Consider the following 18,149-nt stretch of genomic DNA (forward strand, 5'->3'; position numbering starts at 1 on the left):
GAAGGGAAGGAACCAGCCATGGAAAGAACAGATAAAAATAATAAATGCAGAGAACACGAGCCAGAAAGGGACTTGACAGATTTGAGACAGACCAGGAACTGAATACACAATGGAAAGAGTGAGAAGGTGAGATTAAAGAGGTATGTAAGACACAGATTATATAGGCCATAGTTAGGGGCCTGGATTTTACTCTAATGACAGTTAGAAAGCCATAACGTGGTTTATATTTATGATTATTTTTGCTTTTAACATGGAAAATGAACTGCAGGGGTAGACCAATAAGACTGTTTAAACAGATGTAGACAATACATATTTGAGATATAATATGCAGGATGAAGATGAAGGAAAGAGTAAAGATGAGTCCTAAGTTTCTTGCTCAAGCATCTTTCAGAGGGTTATAGTAGGTCTACTCTACATCCTAAGAGCCCAGACAAGAAAAAAACCTTACTCAGCAAATATACTGCGGAAGAAGAATTAATAAATTCCAAAATGAACTGAGGTACTACGGGAAGTTGGGACATATTCTTCTAAGATAATTAAGAGATTTTCATATGGCTTAGCTAATTTAAGAGGGAAATGAATCTGTGAAAATGAATTAAGTAGTTTATGATTTTTGCTACCTATAATTTCTTAATAACATGTAGAAAATACATTCATGTGCACACAGACAATAAAAACTGCGTAACAGTTACAGTAAAACTCCAAATTTCAAGACAATTTTCTTTTAATTATAAACATATGGAACTCAGAGTGTCTGAGGGGCGAAAAGGTCCTGCTCTACCTCCCTGTAAGAAGACTTGGCTTCTCCGCTGCCCCAGACCTCCTCAAGCACTGTTCCTAGTGGACATCAGAACTACTGGACACCAGAAGCAGAAGAAAGGCTTTCTAAAAACAGACGTCAGAACTGGAGGGAAAAGGGAGGGAGGCTCTGGGTGAGAAACTGAATGGCAGGTTTTGGACAGATCCTGGTCAGGAGTATATTTATTTTAAAAGCATCCTGGGAAATGTTGACACACATCCTTGGTTAATCTCTAAAAGAATTACACTGAACCAAGCTCAATTTTCACAAAACTTTAATTAGTAGCTTTTTGTTTTTTAGTATTAATGGCCGAAGCCATGAGATACATTCATTACTGTCAGAAATATTTCATGAACACAAGCTATAGTACTTTGTCTTATATTAGTCTTAAAAGTCAAAATTATTAAAGCAAATAAGGATTACTCTACACAATTATTTTTTTAAACCTTTCTTTTTGGGGAGTGGGTCATGTTCTCCACTGATTTTAGTTTAAATATACTATTACTTGATGATAAAACTAAGTCTAAATATCTGCTTAAAAGTTTCTCCAAGCAATTCTGCCATGGGATACTGATGTTATTTTCTGAGAATATAGGTATATACAAAATTATCTCCAGGAATTAAGTATGAGAAACAAAACCCCTCAATAAACCTTAAATTTCTCAAAATTTAAAAAATTAGAGATGCATTAATATTTATTTTATCAAGTAATTTTGTTTAATGCAATAAAACTGAAAACATTTCTCTGGAAATAAATTACTTTCCATTAGATAAAATTTTTTAATTACAAATATATACTTTTATACAAATATACATGGAAAACTCAGGGCTCTCTCATCAGGGAAATTAGATAGATGGGAAAGACTATAAACATGATTTTTGCCAGTGAAACGAAAAATCTGCTTCACCCCTACCCTGAGTTTATGACATCCTGAAATAACTTTAAATCTTCCTCAAGGAATAGATTAAATGTCCAATACAAAAAATTAGTTTGCAACATAAAAAATGCACACAAACCACACAACACACTTTTCCTCCAAAAGAAATAAGTCACAACTCCACAAATTAGACTGCCATAATTTCCAAATACTAGGAAATAATGCAAACAAGCAAATCACAAAAATCTTGCTTCTCCAGAGAAGAGATTAAAATGCATGACCAATTTTTAAATACTGTGTGAAGTAACTGGTGAGATGAAATGGAACAGATGTGTTTAACACAAGAAACTATAGAAATGTATGAAAACAAGAAAGCAGTACTATCCTATTTACAATGTTTTTCTCAAAACATTTTAAGATTTAATCTCATCATTAACAACTTACAAAAAAATACGAGGTTATTAAAAGAATTTCTCCCATTGTTTTAAGGATTACTAAAAGCAACCACCCAAAGTTACTATTTATTAAATCTTTTCAACTATACTAATACATTTGCCTTCATTTGAAATTACTTACTTAAAAATGAACATTTTCTAGTTTAGCACTATACATGCTGGACATTTGTTAATCTACTCAAGAAAAAGAAAAAGAGAAGAAAATAGTATTCTAATCTGTAAATTCAGGTAAAAAGTTTTGGACTGGGCCTAACCTAAAAACTCATTCTGTAAAAATGATAGGGAACACATATACTCACAGACCAGTATTTAATAGAGGTATGATTCATAGATCCTACATAAAAACATAAGGTGTTTTCCTATTAGAAGATTACAGCTTTTACCCAACGTGATAAAAGGGAGCATTAGAAAAATAACTGTGGATAAAGGTGATTCATGCCTGAACTCAAATTAAATTAATACAAAGTAAATACCTTACACTTAAATTTTATATATATATATATATAAATAAAAATTTGTGGACATTATTTCTATGCTTACAGAAATTAAATTCTCAATGATGTATGTATTTCATATATTTTTTAAAAGTTGAAGATAGTAAAGCTTCACATTCCATATGAAAATATATCCCACACAGAGGAGGACAGAATCAAATCATTGGCTACCACTGAAACTACGTTTTCTAAGATGTGATAAAACAATTTACTGTTCTTGAAGTCTTCAAAATCTAGTTTCATACTAAACTGAGCCTTGCATTCAAAGACCCTCCCTCCAGTATTTGTGGTGTATCTGGTTCTTCTCTTATTTTGCCATCCTTCAATGTGCACCTTAAATCTTGTAATATGTTAATGAGCAGAAGAAACTTGATTCTTGTTTTTAAAGCCTCCATCAAAAATAAAAAGAACTAAAAATTATTTGAATAGGCCCATGAAGATATCACAAATAGAGGATCCTTTTTCATTCATTTAAGACATACACTGAACCAGCATTATTTTTACTTTAGGAAAACATAAAGAAAAAGTACAAAATGTTTCTCTACTGATTTACAGTAACATTTCAATTATAAAAATCATATTTGATTAAAAGTACAAATAATCTTTCTTCATTCCATTACACAATAAAAATAACAAGTTTCAACACATTCCAAAATGCTTTGCTTTTTTAAAACGTAAGTAACCTTTCTAAAAGCTATGTGGACCTAGCCAAAACAAATGCACCTCGGTTTCCATCTCTGGTTTTTCCCTCAATATCTAAAGGATTTCAGCACCTGACTTATACAGTCATATTTATTCTGGTTGAGTCTATCTGTGAAAAAAGGTTTTTGAACTACCTGGGTATCAGAAACACTATGAGCATTAATAAAACTATTAAGTGTGCTAAAGCTTCCTCACAAAATTTATTTAATCTCACCAAATTTAGGCAAATTTACTAAAGTCAGTTCACATTATGAATTTAGCCTGAGTTTTATCAACCACACACTCTTACATAATATTTGATGGAAACCACAGCCCTGCACAACTATTTTGCTTTCCATGTCTGTACACAGTAATCTTCCATTTAGCATAACTTCAGCCTTACCTCCATCAATAGCCTCATTTCCACATGAGTTTTCATTAATTAATTCAACACACGTTATTAGATCATGTGTTAACTACAGTGCCTAAACCTCTAAAAATGTGAGTAACCTGTCCAGATTTTTAAGAACCGTTGTATTAAAAACAACTGAATTACAATTTTAAAAACTATACCCCCTGGACTGTGTATTAGGTAACTTACTTTGATCACTATAATATGTGAAGAGACAAAACAGTGACCTTTTTACCCCTAAACTTGGACAAATTATCTGAATTAATAGGATCTTCCCTAGCCTCTGCAATGGTGGCAGTCTTTTAAATCATAACACTTAGGTTATTTAAACAAAATCAAAACAAAATGGGAGGAGGAGAGATGCTAGCTACCAAACATTAACTCTTCTGGATCAAAACATCACTTTTCTTCTCAAGTGGCAGTGAATGTTTATGACTAAATGATAGCCTTCATCTATAATGATAAACAATGTTGTATTGTTTATAAATAATAAACTTACTCCAAGTGCCTGATTACAAAAAGTTATAGATACGCACAAAATAATGTAAGATTAATATTAGTTAACAATGTAATTTTAGTTTTGCATTTCTTTCCAATGAATAAAAGCTAATACCAAATTAAAAAGAAAAATTAAAGTTTGATTTCAAGAAATGCTCTCACTGAATCAATAAACACTTCCTATGTTTTCTTTAACATTAGAAACAGTTCAGTCGATCTTTACATAAAAATCTTAAAACATGCATATTAAAATGTAACATACAAACAAAAGATGTGTGATTACTAGTTCTAGATCCATGAAGTTTAAAATTTCAAACAGCCAAGGTACTTTTATGCTATTCATTTCTCAGGTATTCTGAACACTTTATTAGTTGTATCAATAATCAGTTTACATTATTTGTGTCCCATTACTACTACTATGGTAGAAGAAAGCCCTGTTGCCTAAGTTTTACTCAAAACTGGTATTGGTGATCTTGGCTGAGCTTCAGTAACCCCTGTAACAATTAATTCAATGGTTACTTATCTGATAACTCAGTTACTCAGAACATAGACTGGAACCAGGAAAGTAAAATTAGCCTCAGGCAAAGGATACTTTAAAGCCTCATGTACCTTATTCACAGGCAACAATTCAAGTCCTTGACTCAAAGTCTTTTTCTTATTTAAAAGAAGAATATTTGTGTTCTCAGCAGATCAGGAAGAGAAGGATTCCAAGAAAAAAGAGGAGAGAAGGCAGTAAAGAGCATTAAGTAGAGCAGTGGTCCTCAAAATGGTACCCCAGGAAAAGTAATCTTAATCACCACCACCTGGAAACACATTAGAAAAGTAAATTCTCTGGCTCACCCAGACAGACCTACGAAGTTAGCAGCTCTGGGAATGGGACCGAGGGAGCAGCAGGTTTTAATAGGTACTCCAGGTGATTCTGATGGACTCAAAAATTTGAGAGCCACTGTCCCAGAGATAGGAATCCTAACAGCACCGCAGAGTCATCAATAAGAAGCCAGTAAGAACTCACTAAAATGGTTCAAATAAACTACCACGAGTATGTTCATTCAAGGCACTACATTCGGGCACTTTACCAGATGTGGGGATCAAGACAAATTACCTCCAAGGAGTTATAATCTAACTGGAGCAGGAGGACAGTGGAAAGGGAAAAGAATACAAGAAATTATACAAAACACCAAAGCAAACTGCTCTTCAAACTCTCCCCTTTAGGGTATCAGCTGTATTCTGGTTCAATACAGTCACTGGAGCACATCAAGTCGAGCGTGAGTCATCACCGAAAGGTTACGTTCTTGTGAAACAACAGAGCACTACAAATCTGGGGAATCTTTCTGTGAAAAACTGCTGAGAATATAAAGCTTTGACAATAAAATCCGAAAAGCTACTTATATCCAAAAAGTTCAAGCTAGGAAACCTCATTTCCCACGATGCTAGACAAATCAGTTACTATAGCTGCTTTGGTGATTTCTTTAAAGTAGGTAAGTAGATACAAAAGATGTAAATAAGATAATGCCTCAAAAATGTATTTACATGAGATAACCAGGATCAACTTTAAACTGTGCATCCAAAGAAGACTGTAGATGAATAGATGCAGGGAATGTAGGATAGCTGCTTAAAAAAATGATGTCCGGATTTTGGTGGACAGTCATGATTGGAGAAGTTTTCAGACAACTTTCAGGTTTGTCCCTAACTCCCCACTCGTGCTCCTCCAGTGCTTTCCCCTTCCAGCCAACTGGAGAGAAGCCTACAAGCCACTTGATCCGGGTCCTTAACTGACTATGTGAAGGAGAGCATCCTGTCAACCTGAACAATCTGCCCTGTTCTGTTACAACAGTAAGAAATAAACAGTAATAAATAAATGTGAAGGCATTACTTTTGGATTTGCATGTTTAAGCAATTTAGCCTACAACATCCCAACAGTGGGCAGTAAGGTTATGGTCCATAATAACTATGGCTTAGAGAGTGTTTTGGTGGCTAAAATTATATTAATATCCTATCAATCTGTACTGTTTTCTAAAAGGCACAACCCACCCCCCACAAAGGGACTATTAGTTACTAGCTAATATTTATACGAATACCAGTCTAAAATTTGGATGACCACATCTCAAATATGGCAAAGATGTTTATGAAATCATAAACCATCTCATTTCAGACATATCAGTGTATGAGATTCATGACTAAAAACTTCAGAACCAAACATGACCACCACAAACACGCAGTCCACGCCTGTCTGCCAGTATGCACGGCTAGGTTTTACAGGCCTGTGTGCACGGGGGATTTTAAAGGGATGCGTCTCTGATGCCTTCCCTTTTACTCAGATCCTTCCCACATGCCCTACTCTAGGGTAACTGCACACCCAGAAGTCAAAAAGAGTAAGAAGAAAAGATGACTTTCACATATGAATATGATTAGCCAAGCTGAGAAGAATTCCCTGAAAATTCAAGAAATAAAAGAGGCTGCCACCATTCAGTTCTTTCCTACACAATTAGAGGACTGACCTCACTGGCACGTTACAAACAGTATAGTAATTTTGTACACACAAACTCTCTCTACTGAGTACCTACAGTGTACCAGGTACCACTGAGCCCAAAGTTTAAAGAAAAAATGATCCCTGGGGCTCTCAACCTATTTGACTCAAAGGAAATTTAAAAAAAAAAAATGACTTCTGACTCTACACTTCCAGCTGAGAACCAGGAGTGTTCTTGGGCATTTACTACACGCTTTCTCTGCCTCTCAGTTCACTCAGAGTCACTACAGTGCTCTGATTCACCCTAGATGCCAACCTTACACTGCTAAAACGAAACTCACTTCATCTCCACCTGTGACACGAAGGATCTTCCACTTACACATCCTTTATCAAGGAAGTCTATATGCCTTTAAAGTCCTTTTTAAGTCCAGGACAAAAATCAAACTCCTCTTTCCCTTCTGATACCTCTCATCACTGTCTTCATTCATGTCTCCTTTTAGTGTATCTATCTATTCCCTTTTGGTCAACGTGTCACAAAACAATAGAATTTTGGATCTGAAAGGCACTTTAAATTATCTAGTATCATCTTTTAATTACAGAAATGAAGATGCTAAAACACCAGGATCAAACATGTGCTGAAAGCTACACAGCTGCTTTAGTAGAAGAACTGGTACCATGTTCTAAAGACAGCAAGTCATTATCCAATGAAAGCAGCCCCAAAGCAGCAGGACATGTTGCCGCAGTTGTAGATCACTGAACCTACAGCCGAAGGGAACCCCTACCCTCTCCCATCCAGCCCCTACCTCTTAGTTAAGGGACAAGTTAGCCAATACATGAGATTTAAACAGGATGTCCACAATAGGAACTCTCAAACCTAACGGGACACAATAACCAGGGATTCCCCAACCAGCAGAAAAGGATCTACCAGTAACTATTTTAAGCCTTACCTGACCGGTCTCCAAGCCAGCTGCAGCAGCCACATCCCCCTCTGCGCCATTAACGTCATGCCTCAGTTTCCTGAAATTCCCAACTGGGAAGGAAATAGAGCCAGCAGGCACACCCAACCCAGTTACGGTTCTACAGCCGTGCTGTTAGTACTCTTCCCTGGGACGTCCCCATCTGCATCCATACACATGCGTGCGCAGAGCAGCCTCCGCCTAGGATAAGCTCCACATTACAGAGCAATGGAAAGGCCTGCTTCACAAAAACCTCAGGGACCCCTGATCTTAACTATAAAGTTTTCTTTTATTTTTTGATCCCCAATTAGAAAACCTGGACAAGTCTGAGTGATTCTGCTGAATACACCTGAAAAACAAAGTAGTTACAAAAATAATTTTAAAATAATACAAAAATTTAACTGGTTTTAAGAATATTTTAGCACCTCAAAACACACAGTGACTCTAGTTTTGATGAAGTTAAACTTTCAACAGGCATATTTCTGTTCCTCATGTGACTATTTATCTACATCCTCTTGAACATTTGCAGTTTTTAGGAGTTCTTCAAAGACGTTTGTGGAATTATTAAAATTCACTGAATTAAGAGATACCTACCAATTAAATTTTTTTTCTGAGATACAAATGCAGCTTAATTAAAGGAGCATTTATTAGGCACCATCTTTATGCCTAAATTTGCACTAGGTAAGAAATGACACAGCCTCTTCTTAAGGAATTTGTCATGTGCTTAGGAAACCTAGATTGATATTTAAAACAATTAGAAGAATATTTTAATAGTAAATTACCTCTAATGCTATTAAGTGTCAAAATAATTCAGAGAAATCAGTTAAGACTGAAATATCAAAATAAACTCATTGTAGAATTACTTGACTGTCCCACAAAATCCATGTAATAAAAAATAATTACAAGGAAAGTCTAAGTTACATCCTATAAAACACTGTGATGTTTTGGAATTATGTAAGTATTTTAAAAATAATTTTTATTTTCAGCAATTATACTACTTAGTAAAATACAAAATAATCTAAAATAATAGCTTATAGTTTTTATGCCTTGAATGATTTTAATATAAAGCATAAAATACACAGTGAAATTTAAAATAGGAACGTAGATATTTACCATCTGCAAAGCCATAGCTTCAACCTGTTAGCAGCCTATGTTCCCGGTGGTACATACACTCCTTAGCTGGGTATCCGAGTAGTCATACAGTTAGGTAGACATATTTGTGGATTTAATTCTACCCATATTAGCTGTTACAACTATTATGACCTACAAGAGTCCATGATTTCTGACCTATACAATTTGTTAATTTTACCAGTACTTTCCCAGTTTGTCCTCTTTATGAGCCACACAAACATCAGCTGTATGGACACACACATGCACGCCACTAGTCTAAAAAAAAAAGTGAAAGGGCTATAATGTAGGAAAGATTTTAATTTATTCCATTCAACACAAAGGGAAAGAACTAGGATTAGTGGATAAAAAAAGACAAGTCAGAGTTTAGTTCAACAAAAGATATTTTCTTTTTTATTCAAAATATTAAAATGTTCACTGGGCTGCCTTGGTTAGCTAAGTAACTCCTTATTACTAGGGGGAGGGTATAGCTCAGTGGTAGAGCGCCTGCTTAGCATGTACTACGTCCGGGGTTCAATCCCCAGTACCTCCCCCCAATAAATAAATAAATAAATTTTAAAAATTCCTTCTTACTGTAAGTGACAAAGCAGAAGCTATATGATAATCTCTCAGGAATGCCACCTCTAAACTGCCACAAGGCTAAACTATGTAAATCCCAAAACTTCCACCTACATCAATGACCAATATCAGACTATCACATAAGCCAACTGCAATGCAACTTAAATGAGTTAAGTCTCCATTTCTTCATTATGGTCTGAAATACTACAGAGCTAATGAATCACAGAACTTTATTTTTTAGCATAGAACTTTAAAACTAAAAAAAGATCTCCTTTTAACATTATAATAGTTTTAAATAGTACATTATACATATATAAAGTTGAATATTTTTAACAAAGAATGATGAATAAATATTAATTTCCCCTTTTTCTTCCCCTTCTTTTCCCCCACACCTTGCCCAAGCCAAAAAAATGAAGAATATTAGCCAATCTTATCTATCTATCTATCACTTTGGTACCCTCAGGAATATATAAGAAATGACTAAGTATTTCAAAAGACTGGATCTAAAAATATAGTTTACATTTATCTAAAATATAATAAAATTTGTAATAAGTGAATATATTTAATAATGGTAAGTTTAGTATAATAATTAAATGCTTCTCCTCAAATCTCACCTGAGATATTTGAAAATACTGAAAAGTCACTTATAGCTCTCTTTCTCATTCATTAATCAATAAAGGCATTTTTAAATTCAAGAACTATCCCCCTCAAGTGTGCACAAACAATTAAGCAGAACAAGATTCATGAGTCACAACTGTACATTAAACTACCAGATGATTTATCAAAACACCACCCAGAAATGTTCGCTCCTGTTGCTACCTCTCTTAAAATCACTTTCAAACAGATAGTGGCCAAGACTGAAGTAATTAAAGTACACCAAGACTAGTTTACTAAGTCTACTATCAAATCAAACTACTCTTAGGAAAAATTCTGATAAAAAACTACTCAGCATTTAGTTCTCATAATAAAATTATTTTTCATAGCACAAAAACCTGAAGTATAAGCTGCCTTTTCACATACTTAGTGACTGTTTCTAATGACTATTCAAAAAATGTTTGCCTAAAGTAGAGCTATTAGAAATCTGTATTTTAACACATTACTTTAAAAGTATTCTTACTACATCATACTCAGGAAATAAATTTTGCTAAGGGTGTGTTAAACCAGTGGTTCTTAACTTTTTGGAAGACTGTGAACCTCCAAGAGGATAATACAAGCTGTGACCAGAGAAAAATGCATATTTACAAAAAAAAAAAAATACGTATATAATTGCAGGGGTTCTAAAAGACAATGGAGCCCAAGTTAAGTGCCATACCCCAAATACACTTCATGAAAGATATTCAGAAATGTAGCTATTGTTCTCAGGTTAAATGTACACAAAACAACTAAACCTAAAGATCTTTGATTTCTTAAATAAAAATAAAATGACTGGATATACAATTCAATGGAAACTTGACATGTCCGGCTTATTTTAACACATTTAAATACCTTTAAACCTAATTAGCTATTTAAATTCAAATAACTTTTGTATAAAGTTTTACTTATTGCATTAAAACTTTTTTAAAATATAAATTATGCTATTTAAAGTAATCAGAACAAGTTTTAAATGAATTTGATTCCCTCAGGATCTACTCTGTTCCAGGCACTAGTGGGGTGTATGTATCTTTCTGAGTTAATTCTTATTTTGTGGTTGGCTTTATTCCTTTGATAACTATGTAAGTTTAAAAAGCTAAAGCTCTAAACATTCTTAGAAACAATGAACAGTACATAGATGTAAACTAAAAGGAGTATGTGCAGTATATTGCGGGTATGTATTTACACGCAATATACTGCATATATGCAGTCAATTTGTAACAATTCTACCTAATAAAACTGAAAAATGAAAAAGAAAAAAAGAAAACATAAAATGAAACAAAAAATAAATAAATCATGTTTTTAAAGTAATCAAAATGAGTTTTCAAGGAACTTGCTTCACTCAGGATCTACTCTGTTCCAGGCAATTCGAGGAAATTTGCTTCTGTTCCTTACAATTTGAGGAAATTCAAAATCTTAGTATCTACTCAACTTTGCTCAAAAGATATATTTTGAGCATATATTTTTGGTGAAAAAATATATTAAAATATGTATTTTTTGTATATAATGAAAATGACATTGTTCTATAGTTCACATTTGAGTGTCAAAATATTTAAGTTCTTGTATCTTTTAGGAAAACAGTAATGTGACAAATTTTCAAGGATAATAATTTCTGGAATAGAAATTGGAAAAAAGAGAAAATGAAACTTTACAACAGGAAGTTACCATTTTACACCTTCAGTAGACAAGGAGCACTAAAGATCAATTAAACGACCACTGAGGTAGGTAAAACTTCTACGACCTTCCTTATTCTACAATCTTAAATAAGTGGAAATGCCAAGAACCTTTCCTAAGTCTTCAAAAAAATAATAGTTATGGGTAAGAAGTAATGGAAGATACTGAAGGAATAAAATGGTTTTTTGAAAGTAGGCAGACCTAATTTTTTTTCTTTGTTCATCTCCAGAGTGTTAAGACATTATTAAAAGGAGAAAATAAAAAATGCAAAACCAATCATCAATCCAGTATTTTTTAAAATATTTTAGCTTAGTTGATTATCACTTAAATGAAGAACAGTTTTTAAATAACTGGTATAAAGAATTCAGGAATACATTTAATATAATATAGTGACCTATTTTCAATGATTCCAGACAGTAATTACTTTTATTAATAGGAAGTAGAATGACCATTTTAATGTTAGAGCTAAGCAGAAGAGTAAATAGTTTCTCAACTAATTTTTAAATTAATGCATTAAATCCTAAATTTAGGTTGTGAAACCGAATTGGGACTAATACCTACATACAAGTTAACTCCTACTGAAAAGCTTAAACAAATACCACAACATTAATAGATTTTATAATTAGATGTTTTCAAGATCTAAAATTCCCTTTGACATTTTTAACTCCCCCAATATTTAAAAAGCCTATCTTTTTAATGACAAGCCTGAACTAGTCTGTTCAAAGATATGAACAAAATATTTTCTCATGAAACAAGGGAAGATGTGTTGTTAGGCCAAAATAAATTGGTAATTAAGAAAGCCAAAGTTTTGTGTGGATACCATTTCTGTAGGTGCTTTATAAACACTGCTCAGAAGTCAGAACCATCCAATAAGAAACTTTAGATGTACAGCTGACATGTAGATTTTATGCTCATGTAAACACTGTGAACACACCTCAGAGGGAGAAAAATCATAGTAGCATATTACTTACAAGTAAAACTTTAAGGCTACCAGGGACATTCAATTCTGACACTGCTCTCTAGGGAAGAAGGGAAAATGTTTACAAATTTAACTGAACCTGAAAAGAGCCAAAGTAGAAGAAAAGGTAAAGGGACAAGTAAGGGCGAGGGAATTGCCAGGTACATCTCAAGGCCCTCCGTATAAAATTACTGAGGAAGTATCATCAGAGAATGATGTAATTCTTGCTTGTATTTTGTTAATAAAATGATCAAATGCTCACTGGGAAAAAAAACAGGATGAGTGAGGGATGAGTGGGAAGGAAGGGAGGGAGAGAGAAGGGGAGGGAGAGATGGGAGAAGAAAGGGAAGGGGGAAGGAGGAGTGGGGAGAGGGAGAGACGGGGAAAAGGAAGCATTAATAAAACTCTTGGCAACACAGTTATTCAGCCTCTGAGAACACTGGACATTTTAGAGCTACACCAGGTGCTCTGTTCTATACAGCTATTATCATTGTCTCTCATTCTTCTTCCCCAAAAGGTCGTTCAATATCAATATCAAAACCAACGACCTATCTGACTGATTAGACTAAGCCCGGGAGGCAGTACTAGTCCCAGGCTGACCTAGATAGATCTTTTGGCTTTACTGCATATATATTTCATCTTGTTTCTGTTTCTTGAAACATTCAAGACCAAGCACTGAGTATCCAGTACAAGTTCTAGAAACATAATCTGTGTGGGCAGCTTAACCATTTTACAAAGGTAACCCGCTCAGCACTTACTATGAATTCAATATAATTGTGCACACCTTGCTTTTCTAATTAAGGTACACAGCAGTAGGAATGGGTGATGTTAAAATTACCTAAGAAATTTTCATATTTTTATATAAATGTTTATGTTACAAAGCAGAATGCAGAATCCACGTGAATTTTTAAGAGGACCTTCTAAGACAATAGGGTTCCCAAAGGGTCACTATAAACTATGCCTCAAGTGCATTTGTTCAAATTCTTCTGCCACTAGGGGTAAACCTGGAAGAAAGTGACTGCGAAGTACTGTTTTCCCTACCTCAATGACCCCTAATGTTTTACATTTCTTTGCCACTATAGTTTATAATACTTTATCCAATTTAAAATTACTACTATAGATTTACAATAAAATATCAGAAGGCAATACGTTCTAAACTTTTATTTAGAATGATATAAATTATCTTTTAGAAATTTATTTCAAAAGGAGGACCCTGAAGCATACGTATACATCAATATTCTATTTTTGATGCTTTTACAAAAGTTTTTGAGTGAAATAGCATTATCATTAACTTTCAAAAATAGGGAACTATTAAAGTCCAGGTAGATTTTTTTCTCAATAACCATTTTCTCCTTTAAATTTTATTTTTGTGCTTTTATACATCTTTATATTTAATTTTTGTTCATATTTAAATTTTGCTTTAAAAGTTTCAACTACACATTTGATCTATGGTACCAGGACCTACAATATAACACTCATAACGTGTTCAAATGTGAACTGCTGAAAAATACAATTTCAGTTCTGATAAACTAACAGCAAATAAATGGTGCTTAGAGATCTGATACCTGGAACTCACTAGAAACAGTTACTCAACTTACCTGGTGCTAATCCAGCAGCAGCAGGACTTCCCAGGGATGGGTGAGAGAACACTTGAGAGAAGGCAGACATATTTGACTGGGACACGTTACTCAGCCTGGAGGTTGATCCTCCTTTAGGAATAAACTCGCTTGCAGTAGGATTTGGTGTCTATTTAAAAATCAAATATAGTAAGTTAACATACTTTAAGCCCAAAAAATACAATGAATCTACTAGGCATTATTCCACAGTGTTTTATTTACTGAGTAAAATATTTTATTGAAAGGATTTACAGGGTTTTTTGGTTTCCATATTTTGAGGTGGTATAATTAAATTTCTTGAAGGAAATGTTTAAATCAAATTTGAGTGCTTTAATCATTTAATTTGCAGAATTTTCAGAACATGAAAATTTGCCTTTATTGCTAAATGGATATCATTACTAAACTATCCTAACACATTTTAGAGAACTGGGAGGTTGAAACTACCTCAAAACTGAGCAACAAGTTTCAAATTTAATATCCTTAAACCACTTCTACCAGGATAAAGGTCAAAACTGCCTTTATTCCAAAATTAATCACTTCCTTCTTTATAAGCTCTTAAGACATTTCCCCAATAATACGGTGCCATGTATTTAAATAACAGTAAAGATGAGAAAAACACTTAAAAACAAGGCAAACATGTGGGAGGAATCAAGATAAAAGAAAAACACAACAGAGGCCCCAATGTATGCAAACTATCACATGTGACTTCTGTTATATTAAAAATATTTTACTGAGATTACATGAAAAAAAATTTCCTCCCAGTTGTACAATGTCACATTTTATCTAGTCAAGTGGCATGGTACTTTTGGCTTTAAGACTAGCACATTGTAAGACTGTAATTCAAATTCATAAACGGCCTATATTTTGTTTGTGTGGAACAAATGAATATCCTAAATATTTTTTTGAAATAGTGACCTACATCCTTAAGTATAATGAAAATCCAATGACCATCCAACATTAATGATATTTAAATTCAACTTCCAAAAGGGTCAACCAAGGAGATAATTTAGTATATTCGTACTTCAGCCTACAGTTTATGTGTACGTATAAACTAAGTTTAAAACACACTGAATCATGATGCAAAAATTTTAACCACCTAGATTATTTTAGAACTGGTCATTGGAATGTAAAAATACACTTCCACAGAAGACAGAAAATAAGAAGATGGACTAATTACAGTACAATCCAAGAACAACTTCCCTTTTTGATAAACGACACTTTAAACTGCCAAGTTAGAGTTCCAAATATTAGACTTGGAAGACAGCTAGTAAACAGGCTAACCTAATTTTAAGCTCTAAAACAATGGTATTTTACTAGTTACATTCCAGCTAAAATTAAATACAAAGTGACAAAATAGAGAAGAAATGTTAAAATCTGGGCTTAATTAAAATATATTAGGTATACAGAGAACCTCTTTTACTACCATATCTAAGACATGAAATTCTGAAGGGAAAAAAAAAAAAAAAAGAATCAGGCCTGAACCAAAATATATTTTCCAAAGAGGAAAAAAAAAGTCCTCTTCTATCAATTTATGTGTCTATTTTAAAACTTTCCAAATTCTAGTTTTCAAAAATACTGTCATGTCCTTTAAAACTATGGTCAAATCCTTAATTTCTGAAGGAGAAAATAAACCACCACATTTTATTGAAGTAGTAATCCTGCGTTATAAAGGAACAAATGGCTACCAACAGGACCACTTTAGTTAGAGCTTAACCAGCATGTAGCAGTTAATGCCAAATCTGTTTTAGAAGACGAGAGTAATGATAAAATCAAACAGACTGATAACTTGGTAAAAGGGTTCAAAACTCTTAGGAGAGGTGGGGACCTCAGGACTACAAGATTACCAAAACACAGCAAACTTAGCAACATTACGAAAGAATATCTAATCCTGAGGAGCAGGTTAACATACAGTTCCCAGTTCATTTATACCCTACATTTACCGTGAGTAACAGACTGTTGATTTCAAAGCTGAGTCTCTCTAAATCAAATCAATTTTAAATTAATTTGAAAGACTACTTTTAAAGGATCCTATAATGGAGAAAAAGGGGGGAAGAGTCTATTCTGCCTTTCTCAAACAAGTCATATATAAAATGTCATTGTAACAAATTACAAAGGTCCTCCAAATCTATTATGTTATTAAAAGTAATGTAAATGAAAATTTACCACTAACTGCAACTTTCAGAGACTCAACAACCATAGATGCAAAAAACCTATCAGCAGTGAATTTTAATTAAGAAGTAAAATGAAGGGAGTAAACTCTTCCATCCTTTTTTACCTAATTTAAGATGGGTGGTTTGAGAGTTAATTTCAGATGAGTTTGAAATGAGAAAAAAGGTAAAAGAATCTAAATGGTAGAAAAAAGACATGGGAGGTGCAACACGAAAAACAAAATCCAAGAATAAAAGAGTAGAGCTACTATTATTAACAGATAATATAAATTCCTCCAGCCCAATTAGAGAACTTAAAGAAACACTTCAAGAAATAAATTATTATAATAATTAGAATATTTTTTCATGGTAAAATTAGTTAAAATAATAAAAATGCATCCTTAAAACCACTTTAATATTACTCATTTAAGACATAAATAAGGGTTTTATGAAGTAATAAGATAGCATGGACATACACCTTTAACATGTTAAAAAGAGTATTACTTGTTTTGAAAGATAAAGCAAAACCGGCAACTAAAACCAGGATCACATTGTTGATGAAAATGAAATCTCTGCTCATTAGAAAATAAACAATTTCTTTTGGCTTTAGGAGGTGAAAGTCGTATCTAGAAAGAAGACTCAAGGACTTGGGTAACATAAATTTGTCTAACTTCACCACCACCACAGAGAATGGAATAAATGAGAAAAGAAATAGTGAAAAAGAATATCAAAGTTTTACTATTCCTGCCCTATGATTTACATAATCCCTTCATAACTTTCTAGCCATATTCCTATAATAATAAATGTATGGGTTTTTTAATATACAGATAATTATATTTCTATCCATAATTTCTATTCTAATTCCTACTCATATTTTAAATTCTAATTTTCATTCATATCTTAAACAGCTTTAAATGTACATTTGGAAAAAAATCAATGTTTATTTAAGTCAAATAATACATTCACTTTGTGAGAATTCATTAATAAAAACAGATTTTAGGTTCTCATACACTTAAATCTACACTGCAACTTTCACATCCAAAACAACCAAGTCCATTTTATTTTGTGAGTTCTCCAAACTGACATCATCCCCTAACATTTGGATATGATCCCTGTCCCTACTCACTGGACAAAAATATACTAAATCAGGAGTTACGACCCTCAGCTTAAAAAGTACTGTTGTCTAATTAATGTCATTATATTTTAAATGAAATAATAATTATTCAATTCAGACATCCTAACCAAACAAAATGAGAGTATTTCCTATTTACAAATGACCAATAAAGCTTTTTTTAACAAATGAAATAATTTCCTAATGAGGTTTCTAACTCAGGATTAAAACAACTTTATACTTTTCTATATGATTCCCTGGAAACTGTTACTTTTAAAGTATAATTCAATATTTAATACTCTGCTGGACTCCACTACAAATAAGAGTACTTATTAAGAACACAATAAAATTATTCAATTCTATTAATTAAGGGACTAATTTAATAAACAGTGCAACAAAATAAAAATTTCAGCCATTTTTTTTAATTAGATAGAATGACAGGAAGAAGTTTATACTAAATGAAAACAGAACACAAAATATTATGCAATATTTCATTGAAAATATGCCAAAAGGTCTGTAAGACCTAGAAAGTTGCCTTAAGGTGATGTGACAAATGATTGAGAAATCACTAGTATCCCTGAATATTGGTCAGGCTTTTAAAAAGTACATAGTAAACTCAAAAAAACGTAAAATATTTTCCAAAGTATATCTCCTTGTAATGAGCTTAACTTGCTCTACCTCCCAATA

General features: G+C 33.1%; 1 protein-coding gene across 14 annotated transcripts in view; it reads right to left on the bottom strand.

Annotated features, from left to right (window-relative positions):
* The window catches only part of PAN3 (poly(A) specific ribonuclease subunit PAN3), a 110,446-nt gene that overhangs the window by 46,282 nt on the left and 46,015 nt on the right, over positions 1–18,149 (bottom strand). For all 14 annotated transcript variants that reach the window (XR_010383698.1, XR_010383697.1, XR_010383702.1 and 11 more), the window contains one exon: positions 14,187–14,334. Coding sequence is in view for 9 of the 14 variants with exons in the window: in XM_064493242.1 (XP_064349312.1) it covers positions 14,187–14,334 (148 nt within the window). In the remaining 5 variants the exon portion in view is untranslated. The remainder of the gene's footprint in view (positions 1–14,186; positions 14,335–18,149) is intronic.

Source organism: Camelus dromedarius, chromosome 13 (genome assembly GCF_036321535.1).
Source record: "Camelus dromedarius isolate mCamDro1 chromosome 13, mCamDro1.pat, whole genome shotgun sequence".
Taxonomy (NCBI): domain Eukaryota; kingdom Metazoa; phylum Chordata; class Mammalia; order Artiodactyla; family Camelidae; genus Camelus; species Camelus dromedarius.